Raw genomic sequence first — 19267 nt, 5'->3', positions numbered from 1 at the left:
AAAGGCCGTCCCGCGGAAAGAGCGTTTTTGGCAGCAGAGCGCAAAATCAACTGTGCCAGAGGCGAAAGACGCGCAGGCGCCCCAAGGCCCGGCGGGGCCGGGCGGAGGGGCTTCCCCTCTCTCGAGGCGTCGCTCCCTGCCGCGGGATGAACGCAAGCTTCTTTCTTTCCCCGGGCGCCCCCCCCCCCGAGACCGCCTCGCCCGGGAGCTGCCGGCCACTTCTCCGGTTCCCTCCGGCCGCCGCCGAGGAAGAGCGCCGCGGCCGCTCCTGAAGGGGGCTTGGCGCGCCCGAACCCCGCCGGCTGCCGCTCAGCCTCGGTCCAGACAGGGAAGAACCTGCCTCCTGAGCAAGTTGATCGCTTCTGTGAAATTAATAGAATTTTTTAACAAAGAATTTTTTAATATATGCTAAAGTAGCGTTTTTCAATTCTGGTTTGGAGTTACACGTTCACCAAATTAAACATCAGAGATAATCTGTACACACTCATACCCTACACTCTCACAAATACTTCCTTCCCTATATTTATTTCTAGTCTGCCTATCCTCATTTGTACCTACTTATGAGAGTTATCTTTATGCTCCCGAATAATTTTTTTCACTTTCAAACAGCATGTTGCGATTTCATTTTAATTGCAGTCCAGGCTCAGAACCCCAAATAATCTTTTGACAGTATCATACAAGCACAAGTAACAGTTGAGTAATAAAGGTGGTCTGTGACTGTCACTTAGTGATTGAATACAGAATACAAAATAATTGGAAGGGAGGTCTTGGAGATCTTCTTAGTCCCACCCCTGCTCAAGTCCCCCCCCCCCCATGAATACCATTTCAGACAAGTGGCTGCCCAGCTTCCAGTGATGGAGCGCCCAGGATGTCTGAAGGCAAAGCTGTTCCACTGGTTAATTGTCCTCACTGTTAGGAAGTTTCTTTTTACCGTATATGCTTTGCCTTCAGACATCCTGGGCGCTCCAACCTTGATTAGTTTCCATCCATTGTTTCTTGTCCTGCTCTCTGGTGCTTTGGAGAATAAGTTGACCCCCCTTTTCTTTTTGGCAGCCCCTCAAATATTGGAACATTGTCATTATGTCACTTTCTAATCCTTTTCACTAGACTAGACAAAACCAATCCTGCAACTGTTCTTAATATGTTTTAGTCTCCAGGTCCTTAATTATCTTAGTTGTTCTTCTCTGCATTCTTTCCAAAGTGTCAACCTTTTTAATAATATGGTGACCAAAACTGGATGCAGTATTCCAAATACGGTTTTACTAAGGTTGTATAAAGTGGTACTAATACTTCATGTGGTCTTGACTCTATGCCTGTTTATGTAACCAAGGATTGCATTAACTTTTTTGACTGCCACTGCACATGATTGGCTCATATTTAAGCAATTGTCCACTAGGACTCCAAGGTCCCTCTCAAAGTTACAGTACTTGTTTGTTCAAAGTTATGACCTACCTGAAAAAGGGTAGGATCCGAAGTTCTGATAGTTAAGTCCACTTTGAGCAGTTTTATGGCTGTTTGCAGAGTTCCACAATCATCTGACTGCATTTTATGACAGTTTTGCCAAAAACAGGCATTTCTGGTTTTCAGCAAAACTGTACCATAGTGAATAATGGACTTAAGGATTATGGTGTTCTTATGTAATTATCATTTATTATTTTTATCCATTAATCACTTAAATGGGATTGGGCTATGGCTCTTTAAATACAGTGGAATATCCTAATGATATATAAGATCACTTTGTTAAAATTCAGTGGTAGAATGATGCTATTCCCACTGTTCATTTATTTGGTTGGATTTACACAAAATTGTTATTTTAAGTAGCAAAGACATTTTAAAAAGAACTTCCCAAGCACATTAAAAAGTGTTAATATTTCACGGGGTTTATTTTCACTTTGTCATTTTAAATATACAACACATAACCTGGTGTGTTACCTTTTCAGAGATATTTTCTTAACAGATTCTCAGTCCCTTCAACCATGGCAGAACTTCTAATGTACTGCCTTCACAGGAAATGTTTGGATGCATTCAGATATATCTGCCTTGAAAATACCCCTGGTTAAACTGTATAACACAAAAAAGTTATGACTTTGTATTATGCAATACAAATGCTTTATCATAATTTTTATGTCATAAAGCATTTTATAGCATTTGCTGAATTTCACTCCTTCAGGATTCATGGGTCCCGGATTTTGGATGCAATTGTGAAAGTTAGCCCATTTGAGGTACTTTGGTTCAAAAATTATCGCATTGCTATATTGCACTGTTCACCCAAATAAAAATTATGGGAACAAGAGTTTTAGTATTATAGACTGTTCATTCTTTCATCTATTTTTGTTGTCTGCAAACTGGATTTAAGCTGGCACAGATGCCAATCAGAACCAGGCACCAGAGGTGGTTCGAGGAACTTTTATTGAAGTACTTCAGCAAAAGGGAGTCAACAATACACAAATACAGACTTTTTTATACAGTTACGATTAAGAGAGTTAACTTTCTGCCTCGACAATTCCTTTGACCAGCTTCTCTAATTCCAAGACCTTCATTTTGGAGACTGGTGAAGGCTGACGGGAAGTTTTATTCTTAACTTTATTTTAATAGAGGCCGATTTTATCAAGCTCGCTAACGGACTCTCGAGTGCGGCCGCCCTCTGGCCCTCAGGCGGCGCCCTCCTCCCTCAGCCAGGGCTCGCTTCCTCCTCCCACTGGCATCCGCCGCAGCCAGTCCCGCTAGAGAGCTGGGGGCGGGGCCACAGCGATTTGGACGGCAGCTCCGCCTCCGCCCTCCAATCACGTCGCACCAGATCGCCCCCTTCTCACGCGTTGCAGAGCGCCTCTTGGACCCTTTCCCCGCCCAAAGGTAGAAGGTCGGGGGCTGAGCGGAACAGGAAAGGCCATGGACCAATGGCAGGCGGCGGAATAGCAGCTTGACCAATCAGAAGCTGGCCCGACTCCCCGTCCGACCAATGGTAGGCGGGTTGCCGGCGTCGGCCGTCTCTCCGAGCGAAGAGAGTCTGGCGGCCATGGCGGCGCCGCGGCTGCTGCTCCTGCGGGCCTTGACGCTGGGCGGGCTGGTGCTGCTGGTCGGCTGGGGCGGCCCCGGAGCGGAGGGGCAGAAGAAAAAAGAGGTGAGCGGCGCGGCGGCCGCGGGTAAGAGGGTCGAGAGGGCTCCGCTGAGCATGCGCAAAGAGCCTGAGCCGAGGCCCGCAGGGCTGACGCGCGGAAGCCGGGATCGCTGCCGCCCGAAGCCCGGCGCCCCTTCCCAGCCGTTGGCGGCCGCCTTTTGGAAGCCGCGCCGGGTCTCGCGCTTCTTCCCTCCGCCTGGCCAGGGGCAACGCGGCGCGGGAAGAAGCGCTTCAGACGCCTGAGCAGCCTCGCTGGGAAGCGGGCTGGACCCTCCCGGCTCCTCCGTGCCTGCCTCGGGCTCCACGGCCGCCTCGTCTGAAGGCGAGCCGATCCAACCCGATGCTCGGCAGGGAAAGCTTCCCAGCGCGGTCCTGGACGCCGCTCGAAGCTTCTCCCTGGGCCGCGCGGTGTGCCGTCCGCCCCGGCCGGGCTTCCGAGGAGCGCCACGTCCGTCCCCCAGTCGGGGTTCCGCCGTTTCTTTGCCTAGGCCCTGCAGACCGTCTGTAGTAAGGCCTTCCTGCCTTGCGCTTGCCGAACAGGCCGGGGGAAGATGCGGCTGCCTTTGCAGAAGAGGTATCCGGAGTTGACAAATGCAACACTGGTGTTGATCTCAGCCTAATCCCCCTCGGAGGGTGGTTGCTGGGGGGGGGGGATGGAGCCCTGGCACGCAACAGCATGGTTAGGCAATATGGTTTTTTTTTAAATTCTGTCTTTATTATTTTTATAAATAACTCAGCGCGATGATCATAGCTAATACTCCTTCACCTATTTTCCCCACAACCACAACCCTGCAAGGTGGGTTGGGCTGAGAGAGAGAGACTGTTCCAAAGTCACCCAGCTGGTTCTTCATACCTAAGGCAGGACTAGACCTTGCCTGGGTTTATTCTTTTCAATTTGCAGACCTTGTTTTTCATAGAGGGTTAAAAATATTGAATATTCATGTATTGTTGGGCTTCTTTCAGTCTTGCCAAGGATGTGAATTTCTTGCAGATGAATTTGAGAACGAAAGGGGAAAAAGGGTGGAAATTGTGGAATTTCATGTGAAGAGAGAATCATGTAATCCTGTAGTATTCCAGATTTACCACATCATGATAAATTAGTGGGAACTGGCACTGTGCATGATAACCACTGATGTGTATTCAAGTGAAATAAATTAACATTTAAGATGTGACCATGTAGGGGGCTGAAAAATGGCATGCATTTCACATTGCAGAATTTCTTTCTTACCTAGATGGTGCTTTCAGAAAAAGTAAGCCAGTTGATGGAATGGACTAGCAAAAGATCAGTTATTCGACTGAATGGGGACAAATTTCGACGTCTCATAAAGGCACCACCAAGAAACTACTCTGTGATAATAATGTTCACTGCTCTTCAGCCTCACAGACAATGCATTGTGTGCAAGTAAGAATTTTAATTTAGAAATTTGCAATATTACCAGAAGAATGTACTAATTAATGCATTTTAAGAATTTTTATGCTAGGATTATGCTTGTTAGATGTTGATTAACTAGCCATTGTGAAGTGATAATTTAGAAATATTCCTCTTAAAATGAGCTCGTGTATGGGGATGAATATTATGCTGCACCTGCTATAATTGCAGGTTATGAACAGCATTTCCTTGAACAATTTGTATAAGGTTCCTAAATTTCCAAAAGCAAATGATTTTAGAAACTACTGTTTAGTTCATGTTTAACTGATCAGTTGGTAAAAACTGACACTTAAACTGATTTGGGTAGAAAAAAAACATGTCCCTTATAAACATCCTAATCTTTGGAGAGGATCCAGTAATTGTTAAAGGTAGCAAGAGAGAAAAGTCACTGGTCTGCTGTTAAGAACGTAGAGTATCAGAGATGATCAACGAACAGAGATTGAAGACAGCTAAGGTAGTCCTTGACTTATAACCACATATGGGATCAGAATTTTTGTCATAAATCATTGCCATTATAAGTCAAGGCACCTCACGACCAGTCTCAGGTTTGCAATCATTTATGTGATGGTCTTTAAGTGAGTCACCCTGGTTGTTAAATAAAGCACATGGTTGTAAGTGCCAACCCATTTTATTCAATGAACATTTTTTCCCAAAAAACAAACAAAAAAAGTTGCAAAACGCAATCACATGACTGAGGGACACTGTAAGGGGTGTCAAACTTGCAACGTCACATGATGTATCACGACGTATCATGACTTTTTTCCCATTGCTGGCAATAGGGTGGGCGCAGTTTTGACATGACGCATCCGGCTCATGGGCCGGCAGTTTGACACTCCTGCTGTAAGTGGTCCTAAATGTGATCCAGTTGTTAAGCCCTGAAGCGCAGTCACATGACTGAGAGGATGAAGTGACTGTCATAACTTTGAGGACTGATAGTAATCTTCATGTCAAACTTTGGTTGTTAAGGGACCATTGTTCGTATATTACACTGGTTGTAAGTTGAGGGCTACATGCACATGTATACCTCTGATCATTGCCAAAGAGCTGTTCTGCCACTCTCAGGAGTGCAGACTGGGGCTCCTAGTATCTCTTGGTTCAGAAAGACACAGAAGACATTTGCCATACAGGGTACTTAGACTTTGATGGTGTGAATGTCAATCAAGCAATGCTTGATCCTTATCCAACTTTTAAAGGAGAGGATTTTAAACACACCCATTATCTTTGAGGAAGTTGCAGTTTACAGTCTGTAAATTGATACACCATGCTTTCCCGAAAATAAGGCCCATCCCAAAAATAAGCTGTAGCCTGATTTTGGGGGGTGGGCCTACTATAAGCTCTACCCCAAAACAAGCCTGAGGGGGTGGGCATGGCCAGCACAAGCAGCGGTGAACACGCGGGGGCCAAGGATGTCTGGCAGCAGCTGCAGCCTGCCAGCACCTTGGAGCAGTGCAGGTAAGCCCAGCATGGAGGCAGAGGCATGGGGGAAGCAGACGATCCGAACACGCCACACACTGTTTTTGTCCAGCGGGAGATGGGATCTTTGTCTGTTTGCAAATGTGACAGTTGGAAACCGAGGGATTCGCTCCGTTTCCAACCGCCTCATTTGCAAACAGACGAAGCTTCCAGTCTCCATCATTTCTCCATCCAGGCAAAAAGTATTTGGGTGCCTATGGGGCACTTGGGGCAGCTCCACCCTCTCTCCCACCTGCCTCTCCTTGTGGCGACAGTGCAGCGGGCTACGTGGCCTCTTGCTGCAAGCGCCTGCAAGCAGCCGCAGAAGTGGGCCAGCAGCCACGCATATTCCTGCTGGGTGGGCTAGTTGTTGCCGCTGCCGTGAGGAGAGGAGAGTGTCTGGGGAAAAAATAAGACATCCCCCAAAAGTTTTAGTGCCTCTTTTGGAGGCAAAAAATATATAAGACTAGGTCTTATTTTCGGGGAAACACGGTAGCAGTTCTAGGTGGAATTATGTCATGAGGGAGCAGTTGTAGCATGTATCAAGTGGTTTGACAATCAAGATGGGTTGACTTTACACTAAACTGCGAAGCAAAGGCACAGATATTCAGCAGCCATCGCTGACCTTGATATGAACATATAGAAGGCAGTAACAATTCTTTCCACACCATTCTGAAATTAAATTCTAGCTTCTCAGGTCCGAAGCACATTTGTCCTCCTGTGTGTGTGAGTCGAAGTATATTCACAGATGTGGCACGGGCTTGAGGAATCCAACGTAAGGAGTTGCAAGAGCTTTAGTTTTAGTGAAGTTTCACCAAACAACAATGTACCCCCTTTATGGGATCTTTATAGAATTGGCCTTGAGTATTTTGGCAGTCACATTTCAAACTGCAGTCAGGTCCAGGATAGAGACAGTGGTGGAAAAAAAAGCTAAATTTGATTAAGTTCATTTTAAAATCAAATATAAATTTGAACTAAATAAGCACACTTAGGTGGATTTCTGTACATTTCCTTATGTGTATTTGATGGCGAAGTTTGGAAGGGCTCTTGGTGCTGCTAATCTAAAGCCTTAGCGGATCCAGATAAGGCTAGCAACACCCTTTCTGACAATTGCTAATGCGGGTGCAACGTTTGTAGCACTGATGCCAGGGTACACGACTGGGCTTACTTTCATCAAATCTGATCTTGTTTTCATCAATGCTTTCTTTCATTTGTGACAGGCAAGCTGATGAGGAGTACCAGATTCTGGCAAACTCCTGGCGATTCTCAAGTGCATTTACCAACCGGATCTTTTTTGCCATGGTGGATTTTGACGAAGGTGCTGATGTATTTCAGATGGTGAGGAGTTTCTGGTGACTTAAAGTACGGAGCTTATAGGAATGGCTTATAGGGGGTTTTGTATGACAAATATTACTTTTATTTTTTAGAAATCTTAAGATATTTAGAAAACAATTATTTTTTATTCAAAATAATTTTTATTCAAAAATATTGTTTCTCTTCATTAAAAATATTTTGGATTGTCCAAAGGCCAATAGAGGTAAAGATTAAGATCGTAAGAAGATGAGCTGCAGGTTGCTTGTCTTGACTCGTGTTTCTCAACCTTAGCAACTTTAAGATGTTCCCAGACTTCCCCCAGCCAACATCTCACAAGTTGCCAAGGTGGAGAAGCTCTTTTGAAGAGCTGAAGAATAGAGTTCTGCAGTAGACAGATTGTGCCAAGATTGAGAATCGCTGGTCTAGAGTAGCTGGAAGGTGGGAACTCCAGTGGACAAAAGGCTTTTCCCATCCTCGTACAGGTATTCCTTAACTTACAACCAAAATTGTTGGGACGGGAAGTTCGGTTGCTAAGCAAGGCCATTGTTAAGTGAGTCGCAGTTGTTAAGCAAATTGTGTAATTGTTAAGTGAGTCTGGCTTCCCCCATTGGCTTTGCTTGTCTGAAGCATGTTGTGAAGGTCTCAAAAAAAAATATCACATGATTTTTGATGCTGGAACTGTTGTAAATGCATGCTGCTTGCTAAGCAGCCAAATTTTGATCATGTGACCATGGGATGCTGCAATGGTCATAAGCATGAAGACCTGTCATGTCTTTCCATTCCCGGCAATGGGGTGGGCGCGTTTTTGGCATGACGCACCCGGCCCGCGGGCCAGCAGTTTGACACCCCTGGTTTAAATTGACTACTTGTATAGCCTAATGGCAGAAGAACTTAATATCAGTTATAAACTAAATATTGCTCCCATAAGTTGAGAATCTGGGTTTTTCTGACAGCATGGATTTAAACTTTGGCACTATAGACTAAATTTTCAATTACATATTTTTGTATATTTTGCTGAAAAATAAAGCTCAACATGAATTCTGCTCCAACCTTCATTAATTTCCCACCAAAAGGGAAGCCAAAAAGAGGAGACACGTATGAGCTGCAAGTACGAGGTTTTGCTGCTGAGCAGCTTGCCCGCTGGGTGGCTGATAGAACAGATGTCAATGTAAGTAAACACCAGATTTTGCCTCTGATGCGATGCTTTTAAAGAGATGGTCTCTTATCCTGTTGTTGCTTTGGGGAACCACTGCTGAACTCCAGGGTATCTCCTTTAACTTCAGAGAGTAGGACTGCTATGCAAAGAGACTGAACAGTTAGCTTAGTTGGTCAAAAATAGAACCAACTTCCATCTTATCTGCTGGATTCAGTACAATACCACAAGCTAAAGCTAAAACTACATTATGTCTTAAAATATTGGGACCACAGTTTGGACAATATTGTAAACCACAATTTGTCTTCACGTGTCTTCACATTGTAACTTATTCAGTAAATTTATTTATTTATTTATTTATGAGACTTACATACCGCTTTAAGTGCAAGCACTCTCTAAGCGGTGTACACCAGTAAGCAATGTATATATATATATATATATATATATATATATATATATTTACATTGCCCCCAACAATCTGGGTCCTCATTTTACCTACCCCGGAAGGATGGAAGGCTGAGTCAACCTTGAGCCGGTGAGATTTGAACCGCTGACTTGCTGAACACAGTCAGCTAAAGTGGCCTGCAGTACTGCACTCTAACTGCTGCGCCACCTAAAAGTTGTTTAATAAAACCATGGTCTAAATCAGGGTCCCAACCAGGGGTGCTGCCCTGGGGGTGCAAGATGATATTCCAGGGGGTGCGAAAACTTGGGTTTTCAAAATTATAATGTATATGCATAATTTGTTGCCTTTATTTCAAACTTTTGTATGGGGTGCGAGAATGTATCAGAAGCGCTCTAGGGGTGCAGGGTGTAAAAAAAAAATTGGGAGCCGCTGGTCTAACTGGACCCATATAGCTTGCATGAACCAATTGAAAACATGAAAATAATATTTTTTTAATTCCCAAAGTGGAAAGCATAGTGGTTGAGGGGTCAGATATTTTTTAAAAAAACATCTCTAGAGTTTTCTAGTTTTCGTGCTCAGCTGCCAAAGCCATCATGGCAATGCTTTATAAAAATAAGCTTTTTATTATGGGTTTAGTATTTGTCTTACAACTTAGGAGTGTGCTAGTATGTGCAATGATGCAATTCAGTGCTCGTCCCACTGATTTATAATTGAGCCTCTTTAGAATATTTGCTTTTTGAATGAACATTTTTTGTAAAATAGCTTGGATATATTTCAATAATCAAATTATTTATTGTAATTGTAATTAAAATATGAAAGTGGCTTGAATATCTAACTTTAGAAGTTAACCAGCATTTTTCTCCATGGATCATTTCTAATACTTTAAAAAAATTATTACCTTTCTCAGTATAATTTTTTTTTTGGTGGAAAATTGATCTGGAGACCTGCTTTGTAAAGATTCTCCTCCATCATCACATTAGGAGAGCAGTGAAATAAGTGGCAACTATTTTTATTGTAGACATTATAGTATTTATTACTTATTTTAATTATTTCTGTTCTGTCCCTCAAAAGGTACAAACACACATATTAATAAACAAGGCACAACATAATCTTTGTTTTAAAATGTGTGGATCATATGGTGAATCAGTCATCCCATGTAGCACCTTGCCAAGGACCCCCATGCCAAAGAATTTGATGTGCTCACTTTCCATAAATCATGCAAACATTTTAGAAGCCATGTGGGAGACATCTAATTAGGTAGCATTTTAATGATCCGAATGCTGAAAAGTTACATTCCATTGATGACAGTGAAGTAACTCTCAGGGCAAGTGGATTCGAGATGACAATTGCAACCTGCCTTTGTCACAGATCCGGGTGATAAGACCACCAAACTACGCTGGACCCTTGATGTTGGGGCTGCTGCTGGCTGTCATTGGTGGCCTCGTCTATTTAAGAAGAAGCAACCTAGAATTTCTCTATAACAAGACAGGCTGGGCTTTTGCTGCTTTGGTAAGCAATCTGACATTTCAAAGACCTCTTTTGACTCCTTGATCTGCTCAATCACACAGGCCCATAACATGAACTAAGAAGTTGCGTTGTGCATTCTTTTTCCCTTTTTTTAAAGAGAGAACTTGACATATATAGGAAAGAAAGTTTCTGTATTCCTATTTGGGAGGTTTTTTTTGCAGGAAACAGGCAGATGAAATCAACATTTTAGACTACTTCAGTTCCTTTGAGAATAAATTTATTATTGATAGGATATAAATTATACCTGATTAAATCATACTATTGTTTAATTAATGTGTGAATAGTTTGTAAATGCCCATTTTGAGGTTTATCTTAAAAATAAACATTTGAAATAACCGAAAGTGTGAAAAAAGCCCTATTTGAGGTTAGTTGATATATAGCCATGTTCCTTTAGTAGATTTGTTGGTGGTACACACGGCAGCTAATTTACTCTCTTCATTTTTAGTGCTTTGTTCTGGCTATGACATCAGGGCAGATGTGGAATCACATTAGAGGGCCACCATACGCTCATAAGAATCCTCATACAGGTCAAATGGTGAGTTAATTTTTCCTTGAAACTGGAGCTCATTTTCCTTGGCTTCAGGCCCTCATCTGCTGGGAAATTTTCACATTTAGTGGCCAGTGGGGGGGGTGGAGGGGTAGTGCTGCTGAGAGCATTAATTGCCAGAACTTGCCATCAAATTGTTCTGAGCTCAACCTCACTTTCTAAAAAACTGGTCTGGGGGGATTTTCTGTTCACAGGCAAATGCAGGTTTGGAGTTTTGTCCCACTGAAGTAATTTCATGTTTTGATCTCTTTATTTTCTAGAACTATATCCATGGGAGCAGTCAAGCACAATTTGTTGCTGAAACACATATTGTTTTACTGTTTAGTATCCTTGACGATAAACAGAATATGCAAAAGTACAATCAGAAATAGTGTTTCTCAGCCTTGTCCTGCTGTGTGATGATTTTACAATTTAGAAAGTTGCATGCATTGGGCTGAGGGGGAATGTGCTGCAAATGTAGTCATACAAGTCTGGGCAGGAGATCACCGGGATGAATCTACAGACCCCTCACCGCCACTATAGCGCTCTGCGTGCCAAGACAACTAAACACAGGGACAGTTTCTTCCCCTAATGCCATCCCTCTGCTCAACACCTAATCCCCACCGTACTGTCTTATGCCTAAAGATATTTACCCATGTGGTAACTTTGTAGTATTATTATTTGTATCTTATCCCCGTCTTACTGGTATTATGATGATGATGATTATTATTCTGTCGCTCTGTAAGTACACTCAGAGCGTCTGCACGAGACAAATTCCTAGTGTTTCTAATCACACTTGGCCAAATAAAATATTCTACCATATATGCCGCCGTATTAGGCGACCCGGCGTATAAGATGACCCCCGTCTTTATAGCCAGGCCGCATTCCTAGAACGTCGTCTTATACGCCGGAAACTACCAGTATTTCCGGCGTATAAGACGACTCGGCGTATAAGACGACCCCCGTCTTTGGTGCCGATTTCAGCGCTCGCGGAAGTCGTCTTATACGCCGGCATTTACGGTATTCTATTTTATCTGTAGGAGCAGGTAAGAGATAAACACATTTGTCTGAAGGTGGCTTATTCTGTTGTAGTTGCAACTGGTTTCAGTGTTGTAAATGCAACATTGCTATCTTGAGTTACTTCAAGTAGGCCTTGCTTACTGACTGCCTTGTTTCCCATTCATTGAAGTTACAGTGGTGTAAAAAAACATATTTTCAAGTAAGCCTTGCATTTACAACCATTGTCGTGTCTCCTTGTCATGGGGTCTCCATTTCTGCACTTCATCATTGGCTTCTGACAATCCGAGTTAATGGAGAAAGCGGAAATAATGTGATGTCTTACTTAATAATTGTGATTCACTTAACAACCAAAGAGGAAATGAGTTTATGAGTCCATTGCAGCCAGATGATGTTCCACTTAGCAACTATGGTGTTTAGTGATTAAGTAGCCAGTCCCAGTTGTGGTCACTAAATGAGGAATAGCTGTAAACATACCCCTGCACCCTAGTTGGAATTGTCATTCTATGTTATGTTCAAATGACACACTAAACTATGGGCAGATGTTTTGTTAACCACTGCTTTAGTTAATGTAGAAATCTGAATTTTTGCAATAATTATGTAAGATGGGAACGTTCTCAATTTCTCTCAAAGATTAAAGGCTTTGTTCTGTTCATGGCTATAGCCTTAACCTGCCTTCTCACAGATGCAGGTGTCACTCTGGGGATTGTGCTTCTTTATGAAGCTGCTACATCTGACTTGGAAGTGGGGAAGAGAAAAAGTAAGTATCAAAATAGACAGCAAAACACTTTCATTGGATTACATGTTTAGAACGCATGTGGGGAAGAGAGGGAGTGTTTAAACAGTTGCACAGCATTTCTTAGGATAAATCCGTTGCCAGTATAAAATATGTTTGCCATCCCTTTTAATTAAAGGGTTTAGGACCCTTTTTAGTGTTCCTGAAAGTTTTTCTCACAGACTTGCCTTCCTGGAGCATTGCTGCACAAAGTAGCGCCAGTCATTAGAAAGGCATCTTTGCAGGACTTTGGGCTGTCTCTCCTCCAGCTGCTGCAGCTGCTCCCTCCGGTGGGGTCCACAGCAAGTTGTTTGTTGTGTAAATGAAATCAAGGCAGTGGCTGTCTTCACATTTTGCAAAACAGCCCCTCCCCTTTCCAGTGCTTTGCTGACTCCTGTTCTTTACATTTCATCTCCCAATAATTTTTGGGTAGCACGAACCAGTCTTCTCTGCTCTTCCATAGTAATGTGCGTGGCTGGCATTGGCCTCGTGGTGCTGTTCTTCAGCTGGCTCCTCTCAATATTTAGATCCAAGTACCATGGCTACCCATACAGGTAGGTGTGTTTTCTATCTTAAATTACTCTGCTCCAAGAAATAGATTCTTAATAGAAGGATGACATGCAGCAGCCAACTTCCCAATACATGGTACACCCAATATGGGCATAGTTTGAGTTGTCCTAATTTCTTAATAGGTAGAGAACCCCACTCACTGAAAAGCCACATTGTCCTTCCCGCTCTGCTTTCTATTATCTGGCATTTGGTATATTTTTATCCTCTTTTGAAGTAATGCTTGACATTCACATATGGAATGCTGCAAATACATTTGTTTTTGGTTGGTGTCATTAGGATTAGGAAAGAATCACTTTTTATTAGATAATGGTGCATTCAGAAATATATATGTCTGTTCATGTGTATTTCTTTTCAGCTTTCTGATGAATTAAGAATGTTGCTGTGTTGCGATTCGCCAAAGCGGAGCGCTGGCATCCAAGATCCAGATCGTGCTACCTCTCTTTGAAATGAACGAAATCATTGCACACCTAACCAAAGATACCTGGTGCCTTGGCAAGACAAACTGCCCTAAATGTCAGGATGCATATTACAGCCCGTTACTCTTTCCCATTCATCTGATTGCTCCTTTTCCTGAAAGCAAAGGAGCCTTAATTCTCAGGCCACAGTCCCGAAAGCTTAATTCGGTGCATCTCCTGCACCTTATGCGTTACATGTGTGTACAGGAATGTTCTGTTTGTAGTTCTACACACTGCAAGACCTTCAGAAGTGGCTTATCTGGGTTGATGGGCTTTTTCAGACAAGGATGCTTCTTTAATAGGTAAGCCCCCATTATGGCCATTTTTCTAGCACCTGCAGGGATTTTATTTTTCAGCAAGATGTCTTACTGGGGAGAACTCTTGCAAGACCTAGGCGTGCTATCCCTTGACAGAGGAAGAGAGTCAGATTTTGGTGTTTTGGTCCTGTGCAGTAGGTGATTTGCTTTCGCCTAAAGAGTAGAACCGACAGCTAAACACTGAAGGGGGGGAACCTCCTAAACATTTGTTTGATAAAGTGGCTTCCTTGGGACTTTTCTTCAAAGAGAAATGAAGAATGATGCAATGTGTGAGGCCATTTCTATTGCTATTTACTTGGTCTCCTCTTTCTGTACAGAATTTCCTAAAATTATATGCTGCCCTTTCATCATATGTGGACAGTTTTGAGATCTGCATCACCATGTAGATTTAGCTTTGCAATTAAGTTCTATTATTGTGCTGATCTTTATCAAACATAGCTACCTGCTCAGCTTTGATAATGGACATTATTTGTGGTGGGTAGGACTAAATATCCAGTCCTCCACTATGTTCCCAAAATATACCACTGGCATTCTTAAAATTCTTTTCATAATTGAGCAATTGAGAGGATGAACACAGAAGCAGAATCTCCTCTTTATCTCTTGTGTCAGTGCTTTGTATATAACCCTGGCATTTGTACCAAAATCAAAGGGTGATCTCATTGGAAAAGTAGCTGATGGGGGGGGGGGGAAACCACTTAAGTTGAAACATTTCCCATTCTGAATCCTGACAGATATTAGACATGGTAACCTGTCTACCTATGGCAATGGAGACATACTATTCAGTGGACTTTTTTTCTACTTCCAAGACCTTTTAGAGAGGAAAGAGAGAATCCCAAAATAAGTAGAGACAGTGATCGCTAGTTTTCTTCAGGCGAGAGAGAGAGAGAGTTGTGTGCCGTTTGAATAATTCTCCCTTTTTCTCTGTGTCCTGGTTGGTTTTTATGCTAAGGCCCAGATTCTCTATAGGAGGAGGGTTTGGTAGCATTGGTTTACTTTGGGCAGGGTGTAATAAGGGCTGTGGAAGATCAAGAAAAATGTATTTCTTGAAGTAGCTACAATTGTAACTCAGCTGTTTAGTTTTCTCTTACACAGGTTTCCTATATTCAATTACTTTCCAAGTGCCTTAACAACATTAGACAATTTTTCAGTATTTGATTCCAACAATGTTTGAAAAATATCTTTTTATATGATTGAGAGCATCCAACTTGTAGCATGGATATTGAAATGACTATTATGGATATTTGTCAGCTTTCAATAAACAATTTCTTAGCCTGAATCAGCAATTTTTTGCGAACTTGACTGCATCTGGAAAACCTCACTACACAAAGATGTTCTCCTGCACATCGTTCCCCCCTTCATTGTGGGGAGGAGGTAGCTGAGCAGCTGCCTTTCAGTCAGCTTCAATATTGGCACCATTGGGATTCCATTCATTTAGATGAGGGGCTTGCCACTGGGCTACGGAAATGGCTGGCCAGCATGCGCACGGGCATCCTCACTTACGCAAGCAGTGGGTGAGCGTGCCCCATTTGCGTGACCGGCCACTCACCAGATCTATTTCCTGTGTCCCCCCCCCACCAGTCTGCAAAGCCAGAAATGTTGGGGAACTCTGATTTAGATGCTTTTAATTACAAAATTGGTGTTTTGTGTCAAGCCTTATTTCCAAGAATATTTACAGATTCCCCATATATTTGCAGAAGCTGTTCTTCAGAAAAACAATAAAAAAATGGATTGTATGTCAGTTGATACAGGATCTTTTTTAAAATATAGATTGGTCTATTTGTTGAATTGACTGAATTCTACATTTTACTTAATATTTATTAATAAATTTCATTTTCTGCATATTGTATGCAGATGGAGTACAGCAATATTTAAAACAATCCAGCAACAAAAACAGTACTAAAATATGGAACTGTCACTTAGAAATCCCATTCAAAACTGAAGGATGCTTCTTAATTTGGTTTCTTTGGAGAGCACTTCTGCTATTAGGCTCCATAATTAATGTCTCGTTATTGGAAAAACAAGGTGTGTCTCCTCTGAATTCTAGTTATTTTTCTTATATTTTTAAATTTAGATTTTATTTTATTACTTTATAAATAACTCAAAGCGGTGGATACTTCTATTCTCCCCACAACTCTGTGGACTGGGCTGAGCTGAGAGGGGTGACCGGCCCAAGGTCACCCAGCGAGCTTTCATGCCTAAGGCAAGACTAGCAATCATTTTCTGGTGATTGGCCCAAACTCCACCAGCTTTTGTGCCTAAGGCAGGACTAGAACTCAAGTCTCCTGGTTTTTAGGCCTGCAACTTCATCACTACACCAAACTGCCTCTCTTGTTTCTTTAAGCCCAACGAGAGCCATTTTGGAATCAGATGGCCTCAACATTTAATTAATTTAATTAACTAAATGTTTAGTTTTCCCTCTTGCTGTCCATAGCCTGTCATAGAAAATCAAATTCTGAAAACAAATTTATCAGTAACACCCAGTCTAATGAAATAATTTCTTACTATAATATTGGAATTGACTGGTTCTAAGAAAAAGCTATTGTTGCCAAGAAAATTGTCTAAGAAAATCACCAGGAATTGGTTAGATGTGAGGTGGGCAATGTATATTTTTTCTTTTAAAATATCTTCATCTTGATATAAGTATTTTGAATATCATTCATTTTAGTTAGCGGAACAGGTTACCTCCAGAAATCACGGGCGCTCCATTGCTGGAGGTTTTTAAGAAGAGACTGGACATTCACCTGAGACAGTATAGATTCTCCTGCTTGAGCGGGGGGCTGGACTAGAAGACCTCCAAGGTCCCTTCCAGCTCTATTCTATTCTAGTTTTACTTTGGCTCATTGTTACATATATATTTTTTTATTGAAAAATTTTATAAAAGTTACAATATATACCCCCAAACCCACCCACCCTAAACCCCCCCTCTCCCTCCCCCACTTCCCAGAACTGAGTACAGGGTAACAAATATAATAATCATACTCTAACTAACATTAACCAACTATGTAAATAACCAAGTCCATAATGCACTTTAACTCCCCTTTAACATAAAAATAAACAAATTAAACATAAACAAGTTAATATTCTAATTCTTGAACAACACAATATCCAAATTGTTAAACAATATTAATATTAAAAATAATAATAAAACTAATAAAAATTCCATTATAGTAAACTATTAATAATAATAATACTCTAAAATTTACTCATAAAGTAAATGGACCTTTTTAGTCCCATATTTATTCCGAATATAATCTATCCATCTTCTCCAAACCAAAATGTATCTTTCTTGTGAATGATCCTTCAAATAAGCAGAAATCTTAGCCATTTCTGCTAAATTTGAGACTTTAAGGGTCCATTCTTCTATAGTAGGCAAACAATCCTTCTTCCAATATTGCCCTACCAATAACCTTGCAGCTGTTATCAAATTCAACATCAAATTAGTTTCTTTAGCATCACAATCTACAATAACACCCAATAAAATAATTGTGGAGTAAACTTTATCTTTCTCCTAAAAATGTTTTGAATGTTCCACCAAATCTTAATCTAAAAAGCTTTTATATTTCTGCAAGTCCACCAGATATGAAAACAAGTAGCATCCAAACTACCACATCTCCAACATTTGGGCTGTAAATTAGGTTACATACAAGACAAGTTTTTAGGATCCAGATGCCATCTATAAAACATTTTATAAAAATTTTCTCTTAAATTTTGGGCCTGGGTAAATTTTACATTTCTAACCCAAATTACCTCCCATATATCCAATGGAATTGGTTCTTGAATATTTTGGGCCCAATTTACCATACAATCTTTAACTAAATCCATTGCTGAATCCAATTCTATTAAAGCATTATAAATTCTCTTTATATGCGCTAGGTTTTGATCTTTAATCTGTTTTACCAAATTCTCATCCATTGAAGTAATACCAACCTTTTGATCTAACTTCCACCTAGCCAACAATTGATTATACTGAAACCAAGATCGTACAATATTTTCTTTAACTCAACTAACGGTTTTAATTGCCAATCATTCCCTACCAATCTAAGTAGTTCCTTATAAGAAATCCTATTTGTTACATATATTTTGACTCCTGAACATGTTGCACTAAATTTATAAACTGTGATTGTCAAGATTACAATAATTGTAATTATTAACTATGATAACACAGAAATAAAGGCTATGATGATTTTGTTGATGTGAACCTATTCAGCTTTATAAATCACAAGTTAGAGATTAATGATAGAATGCAGCCAATTTTGGTTTTATTAAGTTATTATTTAGCTTAAGGCAGAAGAGAAGTAAACATATATACACAGTCTATGTAATTACAAGTAAAACTTGTATATGCGTATGGCCTCATAACTGGATGTCCAATTCAGCTATCCAGGCACTCACCTCTGGTGTTGCTTCATGCAGATCTTCTAAGGCAGTGGTCCCCAACCTTTGCGGCTCAGTTGGGGGGGGGGAGAACTGGCCACATGAACAGCAGGCTGGCGTGCACACGTGTGAGTGCCTACCAGCCCGCCACACAAGTTGAGCTCTGCACGCTCCAGCCACCACTTGCATGGCCCAATTCCAAATAGACCACGGCTTGATAGTGGGCCACGGCCTGGGGGTTGAAGACCCCTGTTCTAAGGAACCAGAGAACGCATGGCATGGGCAGTCTTGCACAATATGTTTAATAGTTTGCACATCAACATCACAATCACAAGGAAGGGAATCTCCATCCCCACTGACACGGGGCCAAGGCCCTTCTTCTAGTATCACACCTAATCCTGTTCAACTTAAGATAGGTCAAAACCAGGTGGTTTGGTAGAGCGCTAATGGTCAGGCCACAATCTTGGACCATTGCTCTCTCCAGGGGTTCTTGGGATTCAACTGGGTAGGGGTTAAGGGAATGGCTGTTTTCTAAGCTGGCCTTATGCAAGATTTCAATCTTGTGATGGGCTGCGCGTTGTCCTGGTGGACAGGGAGGGCCCTGTTGTTCAGCATGCTTGACCATAGCTGAACGAGAGCTTGTTGTCTTCTAATGCAGGGCATTAGAAGTGCTGCTAAGTACTGGCAACCAGTGCTAAGGAGTGGGATGCAATGTAACAGAGATGATACACGTTGTCCGGTGGAGTTGAACGTTGATCATTTGGGTGTGGGCGCCGGCACAATATTCAGCTGTGAAATAAGCCAAAGCCAAAGCTGTTGTTCTTGGGTATTAGC

The 19267-nt window shown here is 41.8% G+C and overlaps 1 protein-coding gene across 2 annotated transcripts; it reads left to right on the top strand.

The window, feature by feature from the left end:
- Positions 1–2962: 2962 nt before the first annotated feature.
- MAGT1 (magnesium transporter 1) lies at positions 2963–15335 on the top strand. Of its 2 annotated transcripts, none has more exons than XM_039348023.1 (10): positions 2963–3121; positions 4351–4520; positions 7220–7337; positions 8341–8481; positions 10241–10381; positions 10845–10934; positions 11207–11270; positions 12628–12702; positions 13151–13271; positions 13643–15335. In XM_039348023.1, exons 1-10 carry the CDS (start codon positions 3017–3019, stop codon positions 13656–13658), a joined length of 1041 nt encoding a protein of 346 aa, XP_039203957.1. In that variant the 5' UTR covers positions 2963–3016; the 3' UTR covers positions 13659–15335. The 2 variants fall into 2 exon arrangements, with proteins under 2 accessions (XP_039203957.1, XP_039203958.1); XM_039348024.1 differs by having other exon boundaries at positions 2966–3121; positions 13181–13271.
- Positions 15336–19267: the final 3932 nt, after the last annotated feature.

Source organism: Crotalus tigris, unplaced genomic scaffold, assembly GCF_016545835.1.
Source record: "Crotalus tigris isolate CLP2741 ecotype Arizona unplaced genomic scaffold, ASM1654583v1 scf7180000018107.405212, whole genome shotgun sequence".
NCBI classification, from domain to species: Eukaryota; Metazoa; Chordata; class Lepidosauria; order Squamata; family Viperidae; genus Crotalus; species Crotalus tigris.
The sequence above is the reverse complement of the archived record's forward strand: the minus strand, read 5'-3'. Positions and strand labels throughout refer to the sequence as shown.